The sequence below is a fragment of the Colletotrichum gloeosporioides genome, assembly GCF_011800055.1.
Source record: "Colletotrichum gloeosporioides strain Lc1 chromosome Unknown consensus_6, whole genome shotgun sequence".
In the NCBI taxonomy this organism is placed as follows: domain Eukaryota; kingdom Fungi; phylum Ascomycota; class Sordariomycetes; order Glomerellales; family Glomerellaceae; genus Colletotrichum; species Colletotrichum gloeosporioides.
This window is the reverse complement of record NW_025544651.1, coordinates 32,148-58,303: the sequence shown is the minus strand read 5'-3', so window position 1 is coordinate 58,303 and position 26,156 is coordinate 32,148. Positions and strand designations below refer to the sequence as shown.

Here is a 26,156-nt window from a genome sequence, read left to right as displayed (position 1 = left end):
TCGTGCTATTTATCATTTGTTCCTCTCTACCGAATGCTCTAATCATCATCAAGGCATAACAAGCGTTGTGTGTAATGTCAGCCCTTCTCCCCTTCTTGGGAATCCAGCTCCCACTATGACGCTCCGTCATCAACTTTTGCGGTCTGCACGCCGGTACAGTGCGAATTCCTTCCGGATCGGACCCGGCCTCACAAAATCGGACAAGATACGAAATTGACCGGTGTGGAGCAGCTCAAACGCGGCCTGTAAGGATCCACACATGTCCGTTTCGGGCCAGTGGTAGAGCGGCGAAGGTGCGTTTTTGACGCCGGGCCAAGCCACGACGCCATTCACGGCCCTCACAGTGCTATTGGACAATTATGTGGGGCGGCCCCTATTTCACCCAGTCGTTGAACAGAATGACAGACAGACCTTGATTCATCTCGGGACTATCACGGAGTGGCGGCCTGACCCGAAGTCCGCGTCGTGCGTTGGGTTAACAGAAATGATGTGAGATGTGATTGTGAAAGGGTTTTCAAGTTGGAATTGGTGGGTTTGGTGTCTCAAGTTGGGTCGACGTAACACAACATAAGCCAGTGCATGTACGGGGCTGCATGAACTTGCCATGATCAGGTAGCACGACATACGCAGAATGTGTAGAGGAGCACATGAGAAAAAGGATCGTGATGAACAATGTTTCGAAGGTTGTATTTTAGGGTTTCAATCGGCTATTTCGTGCAGCTCTGCCTTGTTATTTCTGCATTTCTCTGTGCCAGCGCGGTCTTGTATTCACATGCCGCCGTCTTATCACCGTTCCCACGGCATGCAGGACACTCTCGGCCATGTACTATGAATTGATAATGCAACGCAAACTTGAGCTCATTGGGGATACGCGCGTTCAAATGAGCCTGGGCCATCTCCTTTGAAGCATCAGCTGGTCGCCAACCCCAGAGCCCTGTAATGCGATAGATGTGTGTATCCACCGCGAATGCGTCCCTTTTGAGGCATATGCTCAGAAGACAGAAGGCGCATTTTGGGCCGAGGCCCCAGTAGCTGACGACTTCTTTGACCACATCATCGTCGCTTGCGTTGAACAAATGTTGAAGATCCCATTTGCCGTGGCGAGCTTTGACGTCGTTCAACAACTGCATCAAAATCTTGGCCTTCCGATTCTGCATCCCGCCGGGACGGAGGGCGTCAATCAGCTTCTCCATGCCTCCCTTGACGATCGCATCGTAGTTGAAGGTGGAGCCGTAGACGACCTTCATGTTTTTCATCGCGCGTTTCGCGTTGGCCCAGCTCGTCGCCTGGCTAAGTGCGGCCACTACCAAAGCGTCCATGACGTAGGGGTATTCTTGGGCCGGAGCGTCTGGGTCGGCAAAGTTTTCACGGACCACATCGCCGTGGAGGTCTTCCAGTATTTCGTACGTGATTTGGCACTCTTCGGGGGTTGGGCGCCGGAAGTCCGGTAAGGTGATGCGTGTGCGTGTCGTGACCATGCTTCCCATTTTTTGGTTGAGAGTTTCTGAGTAGGGGAAAGAGCTTCTCGCTCCGACTTCAGGGTCTCCTCTTCAGCAGGCGAAGATTTGGGCGATGTTTCATGAGCCTCCTTTCGTCTTTTGGTATTTCCACCAGCCATTGTGTTGTCTCGGTCTTTCAGATCGTCGAGATCCTTGAGGTCTTGCAACTTCCTCTTCGCCTTTGGGTTGTCGTCAACATGACTTTTGGCAGCCGATCTCGTCCGCATGGTTCCAAGAGTTCTGAAAGGCAGCGAAGAAGTGGAAACGGTACGATAGCATTGGTTTCTGATGATACGGAAAGAGGTTCCAGCGAAAAGAAGTTGAAGAGACATGGAAGGTTGGATAACGTTGATGGTATGGTCCATATATCGTTATTTCGTCGGGCTATTATGCATAGTTCTAGGCGGCAGGGCTGATTGAAACGATATCGAGCCTTTCGGACAAACTTACAAAGCCAGTTGTCCGTGAGACACACAATTGAGTTCCATGACGGCATCAGCGGTCCCTATCGATCTGTGTTGTGCCCCACTATCGGCTAGATCGAAGGCGTGGGCACGCACTATGTTAATAAAGACTTATTTTGCAAGTGTTCTTGCCAATTAACATGAACGCAAGACCTATACCATTCGGCAGGATGTTTGTGATAGCTTGAGGTACATGGGACCATGGAACTTGGGGTAGCTGTCTTTGGGTTACGCTGCGCGCCACACGTGGCTGATGACTGCCACATTCAAGGGGTAAGATTCTCCTCGCACCTACGTCCTTTGCTGCAGCGACATTCCCGTCGTTTCCTTGCCAAAACTGGCTTCGCGTCCGCTGCGGCCAGGTTCCCGGATGATGGATGCTCAATGACAGTAGTGGTTTTATATGAGCAATTGCTGCTAACCTCAGGTCCCATTCTCAACGGTATCGACTAAACGCGTTTCCATTGAATTATCATTGGCTAAGGTAGCATCGCTAAGAAGGCGTACCTGACGTCAAACAGCCGGTCCCTAACCACTCATGCATAAGGTATGTGGCAGTAAACTATTGAGCGCGAATGAAATGTCTGCGAATCGGATGATGGATGGCCACCAGGAGCTGAATCTTCAAGACGGGATCACCCGCCGCCGCAAGATCGCACGATCCGGGGTTAGCGGGGTGCCGGCTGAATGGAGTCTGGTGGACCCAGGAAAATTCTTCTCCAGATCACGGCATCAACTCTCGGCAGTCGACAGACTCCACCGCCTCCGAAGTTCGGAACTCGGGAGCGACGTCACTTCGAGCTTCAAAGCAGCTTCTCAATTGAGTTCTGCCACTGCATCTAAGCACAATTGTCGCTGCAACCATTGGCGTATAATTCAGTCTCGTAGCCGACACCATGCCATCCCATCGGCTACCCCAGCCCAAGATCATCATCGCCGGCGCCGGCATTGGTGGTCTTGCCGCGGCCTTGTCGCTCCACGCCGCCGGATTCACCGACATCCACATTTTCGAGGCTTCGTCGCAACTCACAACGCTTGGTGTCGGAATCAATGTCCAGCCTTCGGCCGTGCTGATTCTTCGCAACCTAGGCTTGATTGAAGCCCTGGAAAAGACAGGCATCAAGACTCAGGAATTAAATTTCTACAACCGTCATGGTCACCCAATTCTTAGTGAGCCGAGAGGCATCAAAGCTGGCTATGCTGTTCCGCAGCTCAGCATTCACCGAGGAGAGATCCAGATGCTGCTTCTGAGCGCAGTCAAGGAGCGGCTGGGTGAGGGTGCCGTCACACTCAACCACGCCTTGACCGGCTTCTCTCAAAATGACGAAAGTATCACTGCCGAGTTCTCACGACGAAGGGATGGTGCGCCTGCAGACCAGTCCAAAGTGACAGGCGATCTCCTCATCGCTGCCGACGGTATCAACTCGACAGCGAGAAGAATCCTCTACCCGAACGAAGGACCACCACGCTTCTCTGGTCGTATGCTCTGGCGCGGCTGCTTAGAGCGTAATCCTTACTTGACCGGAGCATCAATGGTGTGGGCCGGTCATGCCGACCAGAAGTTCATCGCATACCCAATCAGCCAACGGTCCGCTGACAAGGGCAAGAGCTTGGTGAACTGGATTGCGGAACTCAGAATCAGAGACAAGGAGGATGAAGACCTGACACCACCCAAAACGGATTGGACCAAGGCTGTGGACAAGTCCGTCTTTGAGCGGCCTTTCCACGGATGGAAATGTGGAGGTCTCGATATGAAGAGTCTCATTGACGACACAGAGAAGGTGTTTGAGTTCCCAATGAGTGATCGGGATCCGGTCGAGCGATGGAGTTTCGGCAGACTTACTCTTCTTGGAGATGCTGCTCACGCCATGTATCCCATTGGTTCGAACGGTGCATCTCAGGCCATCATCGACGCGGAGACTCTGGCAAGAACTCTTACCGAGAGTGTCGGCGATATCGAGGCAGCTCTGAAAGCCTACGAATCAGAGAGGCTCCCGGCCACGGCTAGAATTATCATGGCAAACCGCGCCAATGGCCCCGACCACGTTCTTCAACTATGTGAAGAACGAGCACCAGATGGTTTCGAGAACGTCTACGACGTGGTCCCAAAGGAAGAATTGGAGAGTATCGGTAAAGTGTACAAGCAGGTCGCCGGTTTCGAGATGGAAAGCGTCAACAAGAAAGCGAAAGAGACAGCTGAAATGAGTCAAGAACTGGGGCTGAGCAGTCCGAAGGATTGGATTTCGTAGACTTCTTAAGCTACATTCTAATAGTGTGGATGATATCAAAGAGTAAGATGCACTCTTTGATGTGCAACGCCATGTTGCTCGCCGTAAATCGATTCATCAGTCAAGTACTTCTATGCATCCATGGATCTGCCATAACTCGTGCCTTCTCCTCATTGATGCCCGTCAGGAGAAACCTCGCGGCATGATAAATACCTACCGTGCGGCTTCAGTTGGTGAGTAGCCACGGTCACCTACAACAGTTCTTGCACGAACTTTCGGCACGTCTTCCTAACAGCCAAGAAGGGTCGTAATAAGCCGCGATAGTACAAGCACCTTCGCATTCTTCAGGTGCGAATTGACCGGCACCCGAAAACACGCTGTCATAATCCGTAGATTCATGAATTCCACATGCCCAACTTGCAAAGCATCTGGAAAAAACGCAGCTACTCGTTTGTTTAATCAGTTGGACTACTCTGGAGGTCTCAATCTACTCACTATAGTTTTATCTGCTCTGGGGCAGTCCTGCCGATAATCCTGTGAATGTCGAGAGTCCTGCAATGAGCGATGCAAGCGATCTAGGTCGAGTTTGATTAGCCCGCCATACCCGATTGCATCTGCTGGGGTTCGAAAAGGGGGAGGGTGCTCACACAGAATATCATCCTTCGGCTTAGCCCTGAGATATTCCACATCCAATCGAGGGATCTGTTGTCAAGCAACTCCATTGTAATATTAGTCATACCGCTTCCATCAGGGTCTCGAACGATGACATCGCTATCGGATCAGATGTGATCAGTTCATCTGCACTGCAATATTCAATGGCGAATCGCATACATCGGAATCAAACCTTACTATGACTGGGCATCATTCATTGGCTCCGGGCTTTCCCTCACCACGTCAATGACTGGGTTGCTGCCGATGCCCATCGTATCCGTGTCTCTAGAGGATGCTTCAATCGAAGCATCACTTCAATCATGATCAGAGGTCTATCCTTCATACAACAGAAAGCGATAGAAAGATTTCATTAATGAGTGATACCTTACATTGATCGTTCCACAAGGGCCGTAGCCACGGCTAGCTTGGTGACTTCCTCGTTTGTGGGTGCTGCTCCCTGAGTAACGAGATCCTGCTGACTGCTTGTAATGAGGTCCGATTCCTCGTTCAAGTGAGTGCCGTCGCTCGTGGGAATGACTCCAGCCACTGTGGTGGAAATCAATGCTGCGATAAGGATTTTCCAAGACAGATACATGTTGAATTCGTCACGAACAATGACAAGACTAACTCCAGAGCAAATTCTTGAGGCTCAGATGGTCTGCAGACACAAATTCCTAAGTCTTTAGACTAGAGCAGCTTCTTTAAGTATTTTGGCTGTGGTTCTTTTAGGTGACCTTAGTAACACCAAGATACTACCCAATTCACTAGGGCTGTCATGTGTCTCAAAGGCAATCCGGCTTTCCTACTGTCTTTGGTCTATTATTGGCATCAACATTACCACTATGAGAATGGTAATGGGCGTTGAGACTGGCAAGGAACAACCCCTGAAAGTCTAACACATGAGGGTTTTCATGGCGTGAGCCACGACAGGATTGGCGACATCGTAGCAAAGAATGGGGTCATGCGTGCACACCAGCCCTTGGGCGCGATATCCTATTGAACTGCTCCTGGTAAGCAACCAGGTCATTAACCGATAAAAGATAGACTCTTTGTTCTTTCCTTCAACTGATAATCCACAATATAGCTTCTAATGTAACAGTTTGTCTCCTTGCGTTATCTCAATGTAACACATGATGACTCAAAGTTAGCGACCATCATCGCCCTAACTTAGCTTATGTTTCTTTGTCAGACACCATGTGGAGAGATCCACAGAGCTTACGATCACGAGACTTGGAGGTGAAATGTGGTATCACCTTAGCATCAAATATTTCCTTAGTTTACCGCCGTATTGATAGAATCTGTTTCGTATTCGAGGCCACTCATCCTTGGTTCTATCCCCTCGTGTGTAATGGTTATGACGTGATCGAAGGCGACATAATCTGGCAAGAATAGGGAGACACAAACGAAGTACTGAAAACTCGGCAGATTTGCCAACCCCCTCAGAGGTAATTCAGTCGCCAGTGAATGTAAAATGAAAACAATCATTCAAGAATGTCTGTCTTTGTTAGCTGGGTTACTCAGCCTTAGCTGCGATGCGAAATGCAATGTGCAATGCCACTCGGCTATGTTTACGACGTCTGATATGATTCTAGAGAATGCAACAGTACCTCATGGAATACCGGGTCATTCACTATCAAGCAGCTTCTTGTATCTGTATTTATGTAGGACATTGTCATCACCATCATACACATCAACCAGACACTCGGACTCAAAGCTCAATCAACATTGCCTCAATCTTCAGCAAATACTGTCGCAGCATCCCCGTACTGCCGAGATGAAACCAGCCGCAATCTTCATGATCCTAGCCGCTACTACCGTGGCCGCAATGTGCTTCAGCGGGGGGATGACAGCCGATAAGGGCAAGTTTCTGAAGGAGGAGATAAAAGAACTCAAGAAGAAGACTCGTATGGAAATTGTTTGCAACGCTATTGCGGGCAGCGGCAAAATGAAGTGGCATAAGGGGGAGGAACGTCGCTTTTGCATTCAAGAAAAGGATGGGCTGAAGTGGGATTTTATGCTCAAGGTAAGGCTGGCGCCGATGAAACCTGGTCCAAAAATATTTTGTTTGTCCTACTGCACATCGAATCAATGTCCAGCTAAACCATAGAATCACCACTGACGCATTTCAGTACATCAACTGGGGAACGAAGACTATCCAAACCAAAGAGTGTATGGACGGCATGGGAAAGGAGGCATACGGTTGTAAACACGGCGGGCAAACAGGCTATTGGAACTGGGAATACATGTAAGTCTTTGCCACTCTTCAAATAACTCGTCCGTGGCCCTGTGCTAATAGCCTCCTTTCACCTAGGGCTGATCCTAATCAGGGCTACTGCGAGGACCTTGGCTGGTTATGAGACAGGGTGTCAGGAATACTGGAAATTTGGGTCATTGACGCAAACGACCTGCAAACTGTCAAGAATTCATTTTGTCAATGTCAAAATTTTCGGTGTTGCAAGTTGACCTGGGCTTCATCGCTCCACTGGGTTTGATAAGTCATGTCTTTCCTAAGTGGAATTGGAAACCAGCCAGGCCGTGGAGTCAATCTTTTGGATTTAAGCCAAGAGTGATGCATCCGTAATAGAAACGCGAGAAAAGAAAATCTAAAAACCGAATCAATTGTGCATCATTTCCAATGGCTGCGCCGGAGTAGCCCGTCCATAAGACGCTGTTAACAGTTCCAAGCAGAGCAAAGATGTCGCGTTTCAGCGCGCAAGATCATCCGACCGACGGAAGAAGCTCGTGGCAGTTGGTCAAGACGCCAGATTCACATCAGGAATTGGAATTTGAAGCAGCAGGCAATGTGCTTGTATTTAACAAGAACGGCCACACCGAAAAACTGGAACCCACCTGTTTTCCCCTAAATAGCAACCTGGTGACGAAATAACATCGGTTGAAACACAGTTCCCCCGTCACCCCAGCCCTACCATACGATTGGTCCAGCGGTGCAACCTCTTGGCAAGAATCGTGGCCGGGGCTCTCTTTTTTTTCGTTCGATGAGCGATGAGCGATAAAGGTTAATTCCCTGTCCGCATTGACACTCTGAGACGACGTCCGCTCATGCGCCTGCCAGATGACCCGGTCTCGGGGCGGCGGACGATTCCCGTCCTGCAGCCCGAAAGCCTCTGACTCGGGCAACATCCCTGCACAGATCGTGAAATGCCAGGTTTTTCTGGGAAAGACGGCAAAGCAGCTCACGTCCGGCAGATTTTGCGTTCGCCCACGCGAGATTATGGGATTCCTCTGAATTTCGTGATACGATCCCGCGGTGATCTTCCAGAGAGGGGGGTGATGAGGGAAGGGCTTGGCCGCATGCACGCAGCACGCCTTGTGGTTGCCATCCGGTCTGCCTAACTTTAAGGGGCAGCATCCAGCATCCAGAATGCGACGTGCACAGCTTAGATGGACGTCAATGTAACCTTCCTCATCAATTTAAGCCATCATTTTTGACTACTGCGCTAGGGCGGGTTCATCGCCTACCCGACCCCTGCCGGGGCTGCTCCCGCGGCCAGTTTAACAGAGACGCGAGGCGCAGTCTATCCCAAACGACGAACTTCCCAATCCGGGGCCCCTTCCACTCTCGGCAAGTAAAACTTGACGGCGAATGTTTCTCGACACCGAACCCGAGCAAAGGACAACAGAGACAAGACCACAGGTTCTCCCCCAAACTTCCCTTTTCCGCCAAGAGACTTCGTGCCCGCAGCAGTGACAGAACACGGCCAATTTTCTTTGCATGTCGAGTCATGAGCCTCTCTTAGTGTCTCGTCGTTCGTCCCCCACAATACGGAACAGGATATCCATGACAGCACGTACACCACCACGCAGAGACACCAGTTCCCCCTTTATGAACGGCTTCTGGCATTCTGTCATGCCCAGCTGCTGGACTCCGCCTTCCTGACACGCCACATGGAAAGGCCACCACCGCAGACGCTGAGACGAGTGACTGTGCTTCTTTTCTTCTAGAAAGCCCATCCTTCTTTTTCCCCGGTTTCCTTACGTGAAACCGGGGCCAACCCTACATCCAGTCAGCACCTTTGCGTGATCATCGTCTCATCCTTACAAGTCGATCACCGGCATCTGTGTTCCATACCGGGAGCGAGACCAGGTAAGGGCCAATCTGCAGCCCAGTGGAATGGTTATGTCGGGCTTGCAGGGTCTGGCGGCCAGGCTGAAAGGACCAAGAGTGGATAGCCAAGGCGACCGATGGTGCATATCTCGAGAGGCATCCCCCACACGCCCGGTGGATGCGACCATCTTACGTTCCCTTCTTTCCCACTTTTGCCTTCTTTTGTATCTATTTTACCTTTTGATACCCCATCGCTCGCTGCGTTGCGATTCTTGACGTTCCCTTTTCCGCTTTTTGCGTCGCGTCCTTCGTTTAACGGCTGGTCTGTTTCCTCCATCAACCCTCTTTTGACGTCTGGTACGTGCGTGGGTCTATCACGACTTTCACCCCTTTGGCTGGTCAAATGGGGCGGCCAGCAGACTACGGCCCGACGATCAATGCGGTGGTCTGGTCTCAGGTTGCACTTGCGGCCTTCTTCCTCTCTCTGAGAGTGTACTGCAAGTTCAAGAAGCATCGAGGTCTGTGGTGGGATGACCATGTGCTCATAGCATCATGGGTGAGTTCGATCAGTGTCGTTCCCGATCATGAGCCGACCCTGACATTGAGCAGGTCGCCCTTTTGATCACAGCGATATTGAGTTCGGTCAACGTTTCCCTCGGCTTCGGCAAGCATGTCTTCGAAATCAACCCCGTCAACCTCCCGGCGATCGGCCTAAATGGCCAGGTTTCCAGCACGATATCGATTTCGGCAGCGGTATGGAGTAAGACCTCATTCGCGATGACGCTTCTAAGGATCGAAGGGAAAGGTTGGACACGACATCTGATTTGGTTCGCCATCGTCAGCATGAACCTGCTGATGGCACTCAACGCGATGGCCGGCTGGGTTCAATGTGCGCCGATCGAGAAGTACTGGCACCCTGAACTCCCTGGGAAGTGCTGGGATCCGAAAGTTGCCGCGTACTACGGTGTCTTTGCTGCCGGTATGTTGCCAGTAAGAGTATGTTGTGCACATGTTCTAATAGAACTCTAGGATACTCCGCGTTGATGGATATTCTCCTCGCAATGCTGCCCTGGAAGTTGGTTTGGGGCCTTCAAATGAAGTTGAAGGAGAAGATCGGCGTTGCCATCGCCATGAGTATGGGTCTCTTGTGGGTACAATCGCTCCATTCCTCCAGACCTCCGGCTAAGATCGATCTCCAGTGCCGGTGCAACTGCGATCGTCAAGTGCACGACCATCCCCACTCTCCTGTCGGGTGACTTTACGTGTAAGTGGTCCTGCATAGCATGCTTCAATGACTTCGACTGATCAATATTATAGACGACGGCAGTGATCTTGTCATCTGGGGAACCTGCGAGTCCGGCGTAACCATTGCCGCCGCCTCCATCCCCGTTCTCCGCGTCCTCGTCCGCGATGTCGCCAGCACCGCCCGCAAATACTACGGCAGATCCACCGGTACCCGAACAGGCAGGTCTCAGATCGGCGGTGGCATCACCCGTACGAACACCGTCACAGTAACGACGACAACACGAAAGCCTTCCGTCAGAAGGAAAGACAAGCTCGCAGACGACCGAAGCGACAAGAGCATCCTCGGAGATGAGGAAGAGGTGGAGTTTGGCAAGATCGTCAAGACAAACGAGGTGGTGGTGCAGTACGACACGAGAAGTGATTACGATGGGCATAATGAAAGTTACGAGATGGGCCGGATGGATCGCATGGACCGCATGAACCGTATGGTGTAATAAAACAACAACCCTATTCCATGATGATCGGTCTTTGGGGATCAGACCAACAGCCAAGAAACTCTGGTTCCGCCCCGAGACTGGATTGCGGCGTGAGACTTTGACATTGTGGAAACACTGTGATCTGATTATCCCATTGAATTTCAACTAACATGCGAATCAGCCGCTTCGCCCCGGTCTAGGTTTATACATATCTTGGAAACAATGTCTTTCCAACAACGTATTCTAGCCAGGTTCCCCAGTGTGAGAGACGAGTTGCCATCCAGTCGGCCGCCCATTCAGTCAACGGTTGGAGTCTGGTCCCCCTCATGCTTCTCAGCCTCTCGCACCATGAGAAACAACCACAAACCCATCGCTTCGTCTTCGAATATCCAATCCTCGGGTAGCTTAGCAGCAACCTCCGAGATGATGCGCATGACTCTTCCTGTGAGGACTTGACCCATGCCAAGTGTAACCAAAGCAGGCCATAGTTTCTGAAACTTTTGTTAGCAAATCTCATTGCAACAAGAATTACATCAACCGCCTTCGGACTTCTGGTAAAAGCGGCCGTCCACCAGGTCCAGACTTTAAAGTCGTGGCCAGGAATGAGTCAGCAAATCATAGCATAGTAACTTACCTTAGCATCCTCCGCTGCCTTTTCTCCCTCCTCTTGCGTCAGGCTCTTCCTATCAAGGAACATCTTGGCCAGGAGCTCATGATCGTCCGCAGAGACGACGGCCTTGAGGCCAGGCTCATCTCTAAGCCTTTCATACACGCCCATGAGCTCTTCCTTGCTCGAGGTGCCATCTGTTTTCGGGCTCACGCCATTGGTAAGCTGGTTGAGGTCGAACATCTTAGACATGATAGACCGCAGTTTGAGGTGACCCGAACGTTCCGAGGGACTGACTTGTAGAAATATATCTAGAGAGGGTGAGGGATAAACGAGTAGCCAGACGACCAGGAAAGACTCATGGGCTGCTCAAGGCTGATGGTTTTGGAAGACGGCAGGCCGAATGAAGCTCAAGATATAAATGTGAATTTCGTGAAATGCGGAGGCGATGTGTATTGTTCGAGAACAAAACGAAAATGTATAGAATTCCTTCCAGAATTGTCAATTGTGCTCAGAAGCCTTTGACATTCACATAAAACAGCCATATTCACACAGCCCTGAGCCCACTTTCGCAGCAAGAGAAGAGAAGACAAAGAGGGCAACACAAGGTATTGAGAGCAAGTTTTAACAGTCCAGAGAGACCCAGATACGTCATGTCTTACAATCAAACATATTTACTATCAGAAACACATCTTCGCAGTTCTCCAAGAAACTCACGTTTAAATCATCAAACTGGACTTAAACGATGCTGCTGGCCATCTCTTTGAGCCTGCAGAGAGTAAGACTTCACAATTCGGTGACAGTCCGTATTCTCTTTTGGTAACATCCCATGTCCAGGCAGGAACAATGGCTGGGCAACTTTTGTGTGCTATTTAATGGCTATGGACTATGGCTGTGCAGAGCCCTTCTGGCTCCTCGTCTTGAAGTTGAACATCTCGTTTGACTGCACCGAGTGGCGAGATCTCAACTTCATCGCCGTCTCCAGCCCTGCGACGGGAACCCGGTACTCCAGCTCTCCGCCAGGAAACGGAAGATACTCTGGCAGAAGCCCGAGTTGCGTCAACGCCGTCCCTTGATCCCAGCTGATGTGTTCGTGGTACAACCGATCTCCGCGGATGTTGACGACCGCCGAGAAAGGTATCTCTGCTGAGCGACCCGTCGGAGGAACTCCGGGCAGTCTGGGGAAGAGGTCAGTCAAGTCGTCCGAGTGCTGGGGAGTGCGCATCTTACAGCCAGTCAATCTCCTGTTCGTGGGTGAATTTGAAGATGAACTCATCTACCACGCGGTCGATGCCAATCGTCCGGCTGATGAGCTCAAGCTCGGTGTCTGCTGAGTTGTTGAAGATGAAGTTGTGGCGGTAGAAATCGGTGAGCGGGCCGCGACCGACACCACCGGTGAGCTGGGAGAACAGTCAGTCATCAACCTTCCGACGCTACATGTCAAGGACACCCACTGTGGGAACGTGGTTCACGTATGGCTCTTGCACCATTGTGCTCATGGTGTGCTCTACTGATCTATCCGCAAACTCATACCACGTGTGTTCATCCCAAATGGCCTCCAAATCAAATATCGGGCTCTTCATCTGCCCTTTTAAAAGCGTGAGATTGCGGGTATGAGAGAGGGCCTCGGTGTTGTAGTGGAAATGGTCCTGAAACGGCGTCGCAAACTTGTGAGACTTTGCTGCTGGGTAGAAGTACTCCATGCGGGTGCTTGAGCGCTCAGCATCCCCTTCGGACTTCCCAGCAAAGTGGAATGCCACAGGTACCGGCGATGGGGCTAGAGACTTCTTGTCGGAGCTGTTCGCATAGACCACGGCACTGACGATCTCGGGGAAGTCTGAGATTGATGTTGCAATCGAGTTCCACATTTCTGGATCATACGCTGCAGCTGTGTCAGACACTGCAACTCAACGACAAAGCACATATTGATTGACTTACCAGCAAGACCCACTACGTCTTTGGGTTCGCATTTATCGCTGCCTTTGAGAGCTATTGTTGCCGCCTGCAAAGCCTCCAAGGCGTTTCCTTTCATCGCTCCCTGCTCAATAGCCACAACGGTGTACCCCTCTTCAGCCCATTTTACTGGCAAAGAGGGTACTCCTTCTTCGATATCGAGCGCTTTGTCAAGGGAGGGCACAAGCAGGATGAGGCCGGGGCCAGTTCCTCGCCGTGACAGTGGTAGAAGCAGAGAAATGCCCTTCCCCACAGCCTCCAGATGGTTTTGAGGCAGGGGCTTGGGAGGCTTGGTGATGTCGGCGTAAGGCATGATTGAGAAGCCTGTGTTCTGATCCGGTGCAGTACTTAAAGATAAGGTGGTAAGCCGAGGCGCGCTTCAAGTCAGGATGGGTATCAAGTGCAATAAATATTCCCCGTAGTTGACATCAAGCCAACTACGCATGATCGTCCCATGTGGCGATAAGCCTCTCCAACTTATCCCCCAGTATTAGTGTTCCGGACCGAGCGCCGGCCGAAATCGTGGTTTAGGTTGCAAAATGACATTCTTGATTCACACTAAATAGCGATGAACAATGCCAACTCGTAACTAACATAGCCGCTAGTCAAACAGCTCCATTCGTACGTGCCGCATTACAAACCTGCGGATGGGGAGGTTGGTGCGCGGGCCGAGCACCCACAAAGTGCAAACATCCCGGTCAACGACCCTCCCAATATCCTCAGATAAGCCATCTTCCAATGGCGCTTCACTAAGTTATCTCTTCCGCCGCTGACATACGGATTTACGGTGTTGCGGTCTTACGGGGTCTTTTCCCTCCTAGAATGATTTCTGGAGGGTCATTTTTCCATCCGAAGAATTGCAATATCATACGTCTTTTCGGTTGAATTGTCAAGCGGCAATTGCACCACCGCACCACTTCTCCAAAACATCGACCTCCCAGGGCCAGCGCCCGGCCCCATATTTCCCGTATCCGCTCGGCTTGAACGGACCCGCCTACCTTCAGTACATTATGGGCCGCCCACCGGTTAGACCGGAGGACCGGAAGCGGTCGGCTAAAGCATGCATCGCGTGCCGCTCCACCAAGAAACGATGCGACGGAGGATCACCGTGTTCGCCCTGCGTGAATCGGGGCAACGGGGCATCGTGCGAATACTCTGAACGCGCGAGAACGCGTCGCAGAACGGATCAGCGACAGGCTACGCCAGGCAGTTTGGAGAGTCGTAGTGATGGGCCAAGTTCACCGAGGCACCGGCGTACGAAGCCGAGATCGCGAAACCGTGAAGGTGTTTCTAATGCGAGGGAATTGAATAAGACGAGTGCACCGCCAGGTCCTCGGCCGGTGATGATGCACACATGCAGCGGGGAGAAAGGTAAGATCAAGAAGGCCCCATTTCGTTCAATTCAATCAACTGACGATAACTTATTTCTTAGTCTTCGTCGGCAATGCCTCGGCTATCTCGTTTCTTCAATTTCTTAGAGGCAGCCTCAGCAACATCCTCGGTTCCAATGGCTTCACCATCAGCCATAATGGCCATCGCATGTTCGAGGCGCAGGTGCCACTTCAGCAACCAGACAGCTTCCAGGACGACATGAGCGATGAGGAGAAATTAGAACTCATTCAACTCTTCTCAGATGCCGTGAGTACCTCTCATACATGTGTTCATCGCAATGGCTAAACTCTACAGTCGAGCGGTCTTTTGGACCTTTTCGACAAGTCCGAGATTGACACCCTCGTAGACGCAACTCATCCGAGGGAGAAGAGCGTCAGCAGTTCCAGCACCGGCTTCGCCACAGACGTCGAGGGCCGGGTATGTCTGTACATGATGATTGCCATTGGCGCGCAATGCCGAGGCCGACCTGAAGACATGCCCAAAGCATTCCGGTACTTCTCCCAAGCGCGAAAGCTCTCGTTCCAGGGCTTCTTGACAGATCTCACACTGAACATGGGGCGGGGCTTCGTGTTGATGGCGTTCTACATGTTTGGCGCCTGCCGTCGCAACGCAGCGTTCATGTATCTCGGCGTCGCAACCAAAGCGGCGTCAGTATTGGGCCTGCACATGTCGGACCAGTTCCAGTCCCTGTCGGAAGCGGAGCGGAGCTTGAGGTGAGTTATTCCAACCCCTACTGTGTCCGGAGGCCCTGACAATCCATCACAGGTCTCGCATAGACCGCAGCATCCGACTTTTCGACGTAGTCTGCAGCTCAATTCTCGGACGACCAACCAACAGTCTGCCGCGGCGCAATACCGGGGGCTCTTCAACTAGCCTGGTAGCTGCCAACCATCGAAGCCAGTCGGTCGCAGCAGCCTGCCAATTCTCCCCAATCATGAATCGAATAGTAGAGAAGCTCACCGACAAAGGCCATCTCGGCCTCGAGGTAGCTGAAGACTTTTTAGAGGAGATCCGCGATTGGAGTAGCAACCTACCCTTGGCACTGCGGCAAGGGCTGAGGCATGCATCCACCAGATCCCGGCCGTCATCGGACAGAGAGACGACAATCGGCAACATTCACGTCGCTTGTACATATTACTTTGGGATTATCACGACGACGCGAGAGTTCCTCATCCAGCACATCATGCCTCAGATTGATGGTCGAGTCGACGCGGGGGTGATGACTGACGGTTGTCTGGTAAATGAAGACAACGAAAAGACGGCTGAGCTGGCCAAAGTTTGCGTCGATGCTGCCGCATACATGGCTGAGATGTGCTCCGATGCACTAGACACTGGCGTGATCATGGGAAACATGTGCATTCTCAAGTATGTTGCAACCATAATGCATTGAGATATGCACTGCTAATCTTGATAAATCGTCAGGGCTTGGCTATTTGCCGCGGGTCTCATTCTTGGATTCTCACTTCTTGACCAAGACACAGGATCAAACAACCGAGCCGCCTTTCGCAACACACTGCGAGTATTAGAGTTCCTTGGACGTCTGAGTCCGCAAGCAGGACAGTATCATCGCGTCCTAACGAGCTTCTCACACGCTCTCGAAAGTTACCGAAACCATTCTGCACATGGGCGCGACAAATCCGCCGCTCCGTATGTCGAACGACTGCTCTCAATCAACACATCAAGCAGCCCGGAGAGCAGCCGGCACGGCGCTAGAATGCGGATCCCTGCCAGAGATCACAACTACAACGTGCACGCAGAAGCTTCAGTTGCAACCGAGAATCTCCTCGCTCCTCAGCTCGATTTAGGCACATTGGATTTTGGCGGGGAAGATCTGATCTTGAGTCTTCTCTGGGAAGACGACGATGGCCTTGGCTTGGATGGGACAATGGCAATTTACTGATGTGGGTCTTGGCTTTTGCCAAAAAACCAGCAAACCCGGCTGCAGGAAGCCGCTGGGGTAAGCACTTGAGCCGTTCGGGAAAAGCGCACCAGGATCCTACACTAGGTCAAAAGTCCCATAGCGCGCGTCTTCCTTCGACACTGAAAGGGTTTAAAGGAACAGTGACAGCCAACGTGGAGTCGCCGTTTTCAGTGTTCCCTGTCCTGTCCCCACACTACCTAGTCAGGGGAACAGGATAAAAAGACGACGCTCACTCTCCAGGAGATTTCAAACCGTGCCTGTGCGCCTCACCGCTCACGATACTAAACCGACTCGAAATGCCATACTGGAAACGATGATGGCGCCTTCCAACCGAGAACTCCCGGCCATCAGCTGCGCGAAGGCGGCACTCCTCCTTCTCGGCGTTTGCGTCCCTTCGGCGGCAATCCTCATTTCGATGCCAAAATCAGGCCCTGGCTCCGTGATAAGATACGCTTGGATTGCGGTCGTCCCCTTCATCGCCAGACGGTTACTCGAGCAGTTATCCGGCGCAACGACAAGTCTTGTTCTGAACAGCGTTTTTATTGGACAACTGTGTCTTGTCATTCTGCAATGCTGCAATTTCCTGGTGCTCACGCGTCTCGATGCCGGAGATTTCATGAAGGCGAACATTTACAAGTCGTCGGATGGGCTTGGTCGCAAACTTTACGGCGTCGTTGGGTTGATGTTCAACTTGCGAGGCATCGGCACGCCGTGGCAGATCTCACGCATCAACGCGTCTCCGCAGAGCCTTGACAAGCACATAGAAAACGGCAAGCTGCGAAAGGGCCCGTGGGTTGTGCGACAGTTGCAAGTCCTCTTCTGGCAGTATCTTTTTCTCGACTTCACGTATCTCTCTTCTTTGGACACATCGCCGGAAGATGCAGAGAAGCTCTTTGGTACTGGTAAAGAGTTTCTGTATATCAACGCCAACGGGGAGCAATGGGGAGCCCGTGTAGCGGTTGGCTTGATTTCATGGCTAGCGCCGGCCAGGGTAACTATAGACATTCTCTATCGGGTTCTATCAGTAGTTGCTGTCGTGAGTGGAATGACATCTCCGGAGGACTGGCCACCTCTCTTTGGAAGCATCTGGGATTCGTACACAATCCGAGGCTTTTGGAGGTGAGTAAATCTCACACCGTCTTTGCGTTGGAGTCTTGCAACTCACATCATATGCAGCATCTTTTGGCACCAGCACTGCCGCTGGTTTCTCACATCAGTCAGCAACTACCTCTGCCGAGACCTGTTGCGCCTTCCTCGACCCTCACGCCTGGAGCGTTACTTCAACATCGCTTTGGTCTTCATGGGTTCGGGTCTAGTCCACGTCATGCTCGACATGTTCTGCTGGCAGCCACCCCTTAAAGCACCAACACTGGCCTTCTTCGGCTCTTTTGCTGTGGCTATCATGCTTGAAGACGGGGTTCAGGAAGTGTGGCGCCGCATTTCGGGTGCAGAAGATTCTAAGAACGTTCCACTGTGGCATAAGATTGTAGGCTACATTTGGGTTTCAACGTGGCTCACCGTCACCTCGCCATGGTATCTGTATCATGCTGTCCGGCAGCCTGTTGATGTTAAGTGGCTGGTGCCGTTCAGTGTTCTTAATATGATGGGGCCAGTTGCTGGGAACGTCTTGTTGTTTGGTGGCGGCCTCGTGCTGAAATACACGATTGGTGGTCAAATTTAGGACCGTGGAGGAAATGGAAAAAGAAAGCATTTTGGTGCATATGAGGACCAGCAAATAAACCTGCCTAGGCTCGTGATTGGCCATAAAATGTAATTTGCCACCCGCGGCTTCTGCTTGCGTTGCCTGCCTAGTTGCCCACATTCTTACCAGCTTTCAAGGCACTGAATGATTACCAAAAGGGAAGTGCCTGGGTGCCTAGGTGGCCAGGTGCCTAAGAATACTCAGCGGTGAAATGAGGGAAATAGCGGTGAACAACGCTGATGGGCGACATTTTGCACCTCACATAAGCGATTGCATTTTCAGGCTTCAATGGCAACATTTTGAATGTGTTAATGGTGTATGGACTTTCTATGGTTCCTGCATGCAGGACTAGAATTGATTGGTTGTACCCGTGGAGTCAATCAGAATCTGGCCTCGTTGCATGGTGGCTGCTCGTGACACGTTGCTTGTCCGACACGACCTGAGATTGCCCCAAAAGCCTTTCCATTGGGCTTGCACCCTTTTGAGAGACTGCAACCTTCTCTTCGATCGCAACACTGTGTTTCCCTCCTAATGCCCGCAGGCCCCGCAATATCGCTTGTCGATCTTGCTCTTGAATAAGTTCGAGGCAATCTGCGCCATCTTGTTGTGTGGCCAAAAGCGCCGAAAGATTTTCGGCAGAAAGAAGCTTTACTTTCGTACTGGAGTTTTGATGGGTACTGCAAAGTGTTATTTCAATCAGCCGTCTGAGATCGATGAGGAAGATGACGCAAACTTGGAAGCGTATGATATGGATGTTCACCAACGCTTTCTCCCTCCCAACATATCGGGGACAACCAAGGTGAAGGGTCTCTGGAAACGCGTACCTCGTATTCGCATGATAATTTGCGTCCATCATAGCATTACACAGTGAAAAGCCTCGTTGGTCTTAGAACTTCAAGTGTGCAACAGCAAGTGACGAGAACGATGAACTTGTCCGGACTTGTCAAGCCTTAACCAGCATGCCCATGGCCCTATTTGTACGTATTCACCACGATCAAATGCTCCATGCGAAACCTCTAGGCCGTCATTTTCCATCCCATGGCAATAGGCGCAGACGGAGAACACCAAAGCTGAATTTGAGAGTCATTAGGGCATATTCAATCTGAATTTGCAATTTTGCCGCAACTCCTCACATTTGGCGACGATGGTGGGATTTCAGTGACCGCCCCCCAAAAGTTCGAAACAGTTGCCGGGTTCTCTTTCTGCACTCTCAACGCCATAAAAATGACGACATCATACGATAGCAGGCGGAATCCAATGCTTCAGTATTTCGCCACGTCCGTTTGCCGCCCCGGGCTGGGGCCACTCACAATAGTCGAAGTTGGTCAGCAGCCAGCGGTTCGGGGCGAGTGGCAACGAATCAAACTGCAAAATGCGACTACTGCACCCCGCGGCCAAAGTACCAGTAAGATTGTCCATAAGCTCCTACGAGCACGCTGCAAGGTATTTCTGCAGTTTCGGGAAATTGCAGCTAGACAGCCACGCCACAGACATCGCCACCAAGGAGGGGCTATGGTGTAGAATACGCAGCCCCCTCTGGCGGCGCTGCCGAAACATCGAATTTCAATGCTCATCTTTGATAAGGACCTCCCGGAGCCTCACGCAGTTCGCGCCTCTTCTCAAGCACTCTTGATCCAAAGAGACCTCTGCCGTCTCCCATGCGCATCAACTTTTGACCTTGAGCCTGCAGCCATCACGACATGTCAAGAGCGCTTTCGGACAACAGAATTGGACAACTCGCAACCTTTGGCTCGTGTCACCAATTGGCGCCTTCTGTTTGGAAGTTCAGTTCGATGACAAAACATATGGCATGGCTGAATCGTTCGACTGTTCGACATGACTATCGACTGGGACCCTGTCAAGGCGGACATTCATGATCTCTACCATGTTCAGAATAAGACGCTCGACGATGTCATGAGAATCATACGTGGGCGGCATGGATTCAACGCCTCGTAAGTCGGTGTTCTTAGCAACTATAGGCGCAATTGGCAACCTACTTACAATGATGCTCACAGAGAACGTTCATACCGCAGCAAGCTACAAGAGTGGGGGCTTAGGAGATATCGTGCCGAATCCAACCCGGCCGCGTCCTTGGGAGCGAGGCCTTGCGGACGCCGTCGCAGTACAGCTACATCAACAGTTCCGAGGTGATTGTTAACTTCTCTTCATTCTCTTGGAAGACTTCCTTTCACTCATTCTTGGAAAAGTCTTTCCCGAAGGGTATCGTCTACTTCGAACAGTAGCGGTAGTGTCAGCTACGATAGCACAAATGCAACCCCATCAGCAATCAATGCCGCGCATGAGTTCTCCTTCAACTTTCCTGATCCATCAAGCGACATCTACACTGGAGAAGATGACAAAATGGAGCTGCACAATGCCATCATTAACCAAGACAGCCAGAAAGTGCAATGTCTTCTCAACCGCGGCACTCCTGTGGATACCAAAGACACTGCTGAGAATGAGCCTCTTCACAATGCCGTTGGGAAAGGGTCTGAAGTCATCGTCAATCATTTGATTAGATTTGGCGCGAATGTGAATGCTAGGGGGCACCTTGGACAGTGTCCTCTACACGCGGCTGTGTCAAACAGTGCCAATCTGGCCATTTTGTTAGAGGCTGGGGCAAAGCCATTTTTGCATGATCAACACGGAAACACACCTCTTCATTCAGCATTACTCCCGGCCATTACGAACTCAGAACCCGCCTCGATCGCTTCTTCTATCGAAGTACTGATGCGCTCAGCCTGCGATTTCAATATCCCTAACCACAACGGGGCAACGGCTTTCCACTTGCTCGTTGAACATCAGCACGCACATACCTCACAATTTTCATCATGTTTGGAACACTTTCTTTCCCACGGAGCTGACATCGCACGAGAACTGCCCAATGGAAAAACACCGTTGCAGGCTTACCTGGCCAATATCGGGAGACTCCGAGGAAGAGCATCGTTCTTGCATGAAGAACAACATGCCAGCGAGATCCAACTGTTTATAGAGAAAGGAGCAAATCCGGAAACAGTTCTCCCCTGCGGTACGCCTCTTGTTCCCGGATACTTCCAATTTTTGCCAGGCCGCCACTCCAATGCGACCTTCGCTCTATCGGAAGCCCTTTGTAGGGTTGCGAGGCTTTCGCTCATACCAGGAAGCGTCACCACAGCCGGCAACTCTATGTTACATGAGCTGTTGGAGCACCCAATACTGTCGAAGCGATCTCCGGTTCGAAACTGTGTACAGATTTTGCTCCAGCGAGGGGCTGATCCGAATGAGCTGAACTCTAAGGGCGCAACTCCATTGCAGTTGCTGGTTTCCAACACTGAAAGCCATTCTTCTGCAATCTTGGGGACTGTGGCATGCATGTTGCATCATCATGCAAATCCTTGGTTACAAGACTCGTCAGGGAATAGCGCAATCTTTATAGCTGCGATTTCCAAGAAGACCGGCAAGCTTCTTCCGCTGTTACTGCAATCAGACTTGGAATTCCTCGAAGCAAGTAGTGAATCATGCGAAGACGAAGCCGATTCTCAGTGGCGTGACCGTTGGCCTATGTGGGAACAAGCGGCGTTGGTAGCGAGCTGGGATGAAGCTCTGGGCACAATTGAAGGTTCCGTTGGTTCTTTGAAGGAGCCATGCGCTGGAGCCTTGACCAGGGCCATTCTGAGAACTTTGGCTGAAAAGCATTTGAGAAAGGCAGACCAAATGTTTAAAGGCGAACTTGAGGAGAGATCAAAAAGACGTAGATATCTCGCATGTATTCTCGGCGATTGTTGGGATAGGAAGATTGACGTCGATGTTCAGTATTTCCATGAATTGATCCTACACAGTCGCTGAGTTGCCCGTCACTAGAGAGGGCTTGCGACCGTGGAGCTTCAGAGCGTCATGATTGTACAATACAAATGAAGTACTCGTGTAATCCATTCCACCTGAGACCTCCTGGCTGATTGTGAGACCAACTCTGTAGAAGGCGAGAAGCAACCGCTGCACATTCGTCTCTGAATATCCATGGATCTCTGCTGGGACCGCATCAATGTAACAATTGTGTTGGAAAGGATGCTAGCGGCATCCAAGCGGACCGCCCTTTCCAGCAAAGGCATAAAGCAATTCTCCATGGCCATACCGACACTGTGTACCTACCTTAACTGATAGAAGCATTTTCTTTGGAGTATCATGCTGTAATCAGTTCATTTCTCAAAGATGGGCAGTTGAGGGATTGCCCGGACGGGCTTTGGATGATTCGTTCCCAGTGGGACAGTCTTGGCTCTCTTGGGAACATAGCAATGAGGTCTTCTCGGCCCAAGTCGAACGATAAGAATATTCGAAACTCCAAGAGCTAGCTACTCTTATGTGAAAAGATAAAACGTCACAGTATTGAACAGCGCAGCATACTAATCAATCAAGTCAAAACTGAGGTTCGAGATTAGCTAATTGAATGACTTTTCATAATACTTTTAATTATTTTAACTAATTTAATTTAATTTAATTTAAATTACCTAAATAGGAAGTTAGTAAAGCTTTTATAATATTCTTAGAGGGTCTAAACTTATATTATATAATAATCTAAAGTTATATAGCCCTCTATTAACCCCTCTACTTAAAGTAGTAACTACTAATAGTAATACTACTACCTTAAATCTAGTTCTAGAAGTATTAAGTCTTCTTAAACTATAAAAGCTTTATTAATAACCTCTATAATATTAGAACTAACTTAATAAGGCTAAATACCCTCTTATAGTCTATTACTATTACTAGGATAGTAAAGATATTAAAGGTAAGTTTACTAAGTATTAAGAAGGTCTATTAATATAAAATCTACTATTAGATAGGGTTATTAATAGGCCTAGTAATTAAGAAACTAAAGTATTACTTTAGTTTATTAGTTTTATTAATAGTAATATTATAAGTTTTACTATTTAATTATTAATAATATTTAGAGTCCTTAGTTCTTAAAGTAATAATAAGTAATAAAAAAGTAGCTTACTAAGGTTTTAAATAAGGTTAATAATTAATAAAGTTAGATCCTTTAGTATATTATTATTCCTAGTACTTTTAAAATCCTTTTTAAATATTATAAAGCTATTTATAAGTTTTTAGTATATTCTAGCGTTTTTTAAGCTATTATAAGTTTTAGCTAAGATATAAAATTACTATAGTAGTATAAAGGGGAGATTTTATAAACTTAGTATAGTATTTATTAAGTACTTACTAGCTATTAATAATTAATAAGTATAAGTAGCTATAAGAGTTAAAAGTACTATACTAGAGGTATTATAAAGGTATATAATTAGACTAAATATAAGTTAGAATACTATTAATTAATAGGGCTTATAAAGCTACTACTAAAGCTCTTAAAGAGTATTATAATACTCTTATAAGTTAAAATAGTTATTATAACTAACTTTAGGTAAGTTAAGTAGTTATAAAGTTAATTTCCTTATTAATAGGGGTATTATAAAGTTTATACTAGTCTTTAAGTTAATCTAAGAGGTACTTTATACTTATTAGAACCTCCTAGAGTTAACTATACTTATTACTCTTACCTTAGCCTTTATATCTCTTAGTCTATTTATAGAGTAGTTTAAGTATATTATTTAACTCTATAAGGATCTATTAGTCCTTATTAGTAAAGGTATCCTTACTAAGGATATAATCTATAGTATATTTAAAACCTTAGATATAAAGTATATAACTATTAATCTAGCTATATTTAAGTAGGGTATATTTAATTATTATATATATTAAGTTCTATTAAGTAGTATTATTTAGTATTAAGTTTAGCTCTTATAATAACTCCTCCTATAGGGTAAAGGTTTTATTATTATTATTAGTTTTATTACTAATAGATAGAAAGTTTTTAGATTATTATAATAATAATTTAATATACTTAATAATATTCTAGAGCTTATTAATAGAGCCTTTCTACCTCTAGTAGGTTAGGTCTTTTTAGGTTCTATTAAAACTAAGAAAGAAGTTAGACTCCTCTTTAAATACCTTATTATTAATACTATAAATAATAGTATAACTAATAAGGTTAAGGATATAGCTATAGTATTAAATTTAGTATTATTTAGTATTAATTTCTATATATATAAGTAAAAGAGAAGAGAAGAGAGCCTTAAGATAAGAGTTATTATTTATAGTATTATTAGAGATAGCTATATTAACCCTATTAAATAAGCCCTAGTTACTAAGAATAATATAAATAGTAATAGTAATATTCTTACTAAAGTAGGTATTAAGCTAGTAATAAAAAGCTAAGAAGTATTATATCTACTTACTTACTTTATTAATAAAGTAGCTAAAGATAGTAATAATTATATATTAATTAGGTGAGGTCTATAGATTAAATAATATATAAACTCTAGTAAGTGCTTTCTATATCTCCTCTTAGATCTATACCTTCTTAGAAGTATAGAGTTAGTTAAGTAGGTCCTTCTAACTTAACTTTAATTAATATATTTAGTTAAAAATATTATAATTAAAGAGGCTAAGTATATACTATATATATTAATTACTAAATATTAAGAAGGGGTTATTAGTATTAATAATAAACCTAAAAGCTAGTTCTTTAATCTATAAGACCTTACTTTAAGGTATAGTAATAGGAATAAAGTATTAGTACTTAAAGAGGGGCTTATTAGTATTAGAATTATTACTAGATATATTCTTAATATAGGATTAATTTTAGAAGATATAGTAGATAGTCTTAAGGTATACCTTAGTACTAGATATAATAGAGGCCTTCTAAGGTATATTAAGATACTTAACTTTATTATAGTATTAGTAAACCTAGTAAATATTACTTAGATATATTATTAGTATAGTTAAAAGTAGAGTAAAGAAGTAGTATACTTTAAGTACTACTTTAAAAGATCTTATAGATAAAGAGGCCTTTATTCTTAATCTAAGAGGTATAGCCTTAGCTACCTTTCTTTAAGATATACTTAATATTAATAAAGTAGTAACCCTTCTATATAGTATAAGGTAGGGCTTCTAGATTACTATAAGTAATAAGGTTAATAGTTAATATATTACTAGTAGTTAATAAGGTATAAATCTAAGTAGTAATCTTATAAGGAGTTAATAAGTTATAACTAATAAAGTGATTAAGGTATTAATTATAGGCTAATATAAGTATTATAATAGTAAGCTAGAGGTTAAAAAAGATACTAAGAGGTATATATAAATAGAGCTTTAAGGTATAGAGGTAGGTGTAGTAGTAGTAGTAGTAGTAGTAGTAGTAGTAGTAGTAGTAGTAGTAGTAGTAGTAGTATTACTAGTAATATTAAAAAAGAGTTATTTTTAAGGGCTAGTAAAGAGGTTAAAAATAAGCTTTTTTTAAGCCTTAGTAAGGAAGCTAAAAACGCATTAATTAGGCCTAATAACTAAAAGTATATTTTAGCTTTATAGTAGTATATATTAAAAAAATAGGTATTATAAAGTATTTATTAAATAAAAATTACTTTATTAATATTTTATGATAGTATAGCCTAGGAGGCTAGGCTAGGGAAGGATAAGAGGGTAGTAACGTAGGGGTTAATTGCTATAAACTAGGCAAGTTAGCCCTTCTAGCTACTTATATGCGTAACGCCTCTTTTTAGGGCCTAGCTGACTAATCTAGTTAAACCTCAGTAGAGGCCTAGTGAGGGCCTAGTAGGCTAGTACTATAGTTAAAATCCTAATTTTCTCATAATTACCCCCCCTCTAGAGGGCTTAGTCTCTAAGTTTATTAATCTATAGTAAAAATAATAAAAACTCCTGCTTATATAAGGATTTAAGTTTATAGTTATGATGCAGCCCCCCCACAAAAAGACTACAGTAAAATTCACCCTATATATAGGCATAATTCTAGAAACACTATATAGGTACTTTAACCTATACCCTCTACTAATTAAGGAAAATAGTATAGAAACCTTATACGTTCCTACTAGTAAGTAAACCCTCTGAATATCACTACATAA

At 47.5% G+C, this 26,156-nt stretch overlaps 10 protein-coding genes across 10 annotated transcripts; 6 read left to right on the top strand and 4 right to left on the bottom strand.

Annotated features, from left to right (window-relative positions):
- Positions 1-707: 707 nt before the first annotated feature.
- GCG54_00014423 (uncharacterized protein) lies at positions 708-1,487 on the bottom strand (the record flags this gene model as incomplete). Its single annotated transcript, XM_045414258.1, has 1 exon — positions 708-1,487. One exon carries the CDS (start codon positions 1,485-1,487, stop codon positions 708-710), a length of 780 nt encoding a protein of 259 aa, XP_045270836.1.
- A 1,372-nt stretch (positions 1,488-2,859) lies between these two features.
- GCG54_00014422 (5-methylphenazine-1-carboxylate 1-monooxygenase) lies at positions 2,860-4,212 on the top strand (the record flags this gene model as incomplete). Its single annotated transcript, XM_045414257.1, has 1 exon — positions 2,860-4,212. The coding sequence occupies one exon, from the start codon at positions 2,860-2,862 to the stop codon at positions 4,210-4,212; it is 1,353 nt and encodes a 450-aa protein (XP_045270835.1).
- A 569-nt stretch (positions 4,213-4,781) lies between these two features.
- GCG54_00014421 (uncharacterized protein) lies at positions 4,782-5,437 on the bottom strand (the record flags this gene model as incomplete). Its single annotated transcript, XM_045414256.1, has 2 exons — positions 4,782-4,962; positions 5,232-5,437. The coding sequence occupies 2 exons, from the start codon at positions 5,435-5,437 to the stop codon at positions 4,782-4,784; spliced, it is 387 nt and encodes a 128-aa protein (XP_045270834.1).
- Positions 5,438-6,616: 1,179 nt separating this feature from the next.
- Positions 6,617-7,199, top strand: GCG54_00014420 (uncharacterized protein; the record flags this gene model as incomplete). Its single annotated transcript, XM_045414255.1, has 3 exons — positions 6,617-6,865; positions 6,972-7,087; positions 7,154-7,199. The coding sequence occupies 3 exons, from the start codon at positions 6,617-6,619 to the stop codon at positions 7,197-7,199; spliced, it is 411 nt and encodes a 136-aa protein (XP_045270833.1).
- Positions 7,200-9,311: 2,112 nt separating this feature from the next.
- On the top strand, positions 9,312-10,798 carry GCG54_00014419 (uncharacterized protein; the record flags this gene model as incomplete). The annotated part of the gene is made up of 6 exons (XM_045414254.1): positions 9,312-9,464; positions 9,518-9,887; positions 9,938-10,055; positions 10,108-10,172; positions 10,226-10,636; positions 10,701-10,798. 6 exons carry the CDS (start codon positions 9,312-9,314, stop codon positions 10,796-10,798), a joined length of 1,215 nt encoding a protein of 404 aa, XP_045270832.1.
- A 127-nt stretch (positions 10,799-10,925) lies between these two features.
- GCG54_00014418 (uncharacterized protein) lies at positions 10,926-11,479 on the bottom strand (the record flags this gene model as incomplete). Its single annotated transcript, XM_045414253.1, has 2 exons — positions 10,926-11,120; positions 11,264-11,479. The coding sequence occupies 2 exons, from the start codon at positions 11,477-11,479 to the stop codon at positions 10,926-10,928; spliced, it is 411 nt and encodes a 136-aa protein (XP_045270831.1).
- Positions 11,480-12,122: 643 nt separating this feature from the next.
- GCG54_00014417 (uncharacterized protein) lies at positions 12,123-13,502 on the bottom strand (the record flags this gene model as incomplete). Its single annotated transcript, XM_045414252.1, has 4 exons — positions 12,123-12,414; positions 12,467-12,636; positions 12,691-13,118; positions 13,175-13,502. 4 exons carry the CDS (start codon positions 13,500-13,502, stop codon positions 12,123-12,125), a joined length of 1,218 nt encoding a protein of 405 aa, XP_045270830.1.
- A 697-nt stretch (positions 13,503-14,199) lies between these two features.
- On the top strand, positions 14,200-16,481 carry GCG54_00014416 (uncharacterized protein; the record flags this gene model as incomplete). The annotated part of the gene is made up of 5 exons (XM_045414251.1): positions 14,200-14,560; positions 14,622-14,827; positions 14,876-15,294; positions 15,347-15,946; positions 16,004-16,481. The coding sequence occupies 5 exons, from the start codon at positions 14,200-14,202 to the stop codon at positions 16,479-16,481; spliced, it is 2,064 nt and encodes a 687-aa protein (XP_045270829.1).
- Positions 16,482-16,815: 334 nt separating this feature from the next.
- Positions 16,816-18,183, top strand: GCG54_00014415 (Acetyltransferase pyr8; the record flags this gene model as incomplete). The annotated part of the gene is made up of 2 exons (XM_045414250.1): positions 16,816-17,621; positions 17,679-18,183. The coding sequence occupies 2 exons, from the start codon at positions 16,816-16,818 to the stop codon at positions 18,181-18,183; spliced, it is 1,311 nt and encodes a 436-aa protein (XP_045270828.1).
- A 2,382-nt stretch (positions 18,184-20,565) lies between these two features.
- On the top strand, positions 20,566-22,029 carry GCG54_00014414 (uncharacterized protein; the record flags this gene model as incomplete). The annotated part of the gene is made up of 1 exon (XM_045414249.1): positions 20,566-22,029. The coding sequence occupies one exon, from the start codon at positions 20,566-20,568 to the stop codon at positions 22,027-22,029; it is 1,464 nt and encodes a 487-aa protein (XP_045270827.1).
- Positions 22,030-26,156: the final 4,127 nt, after the last annotated feature.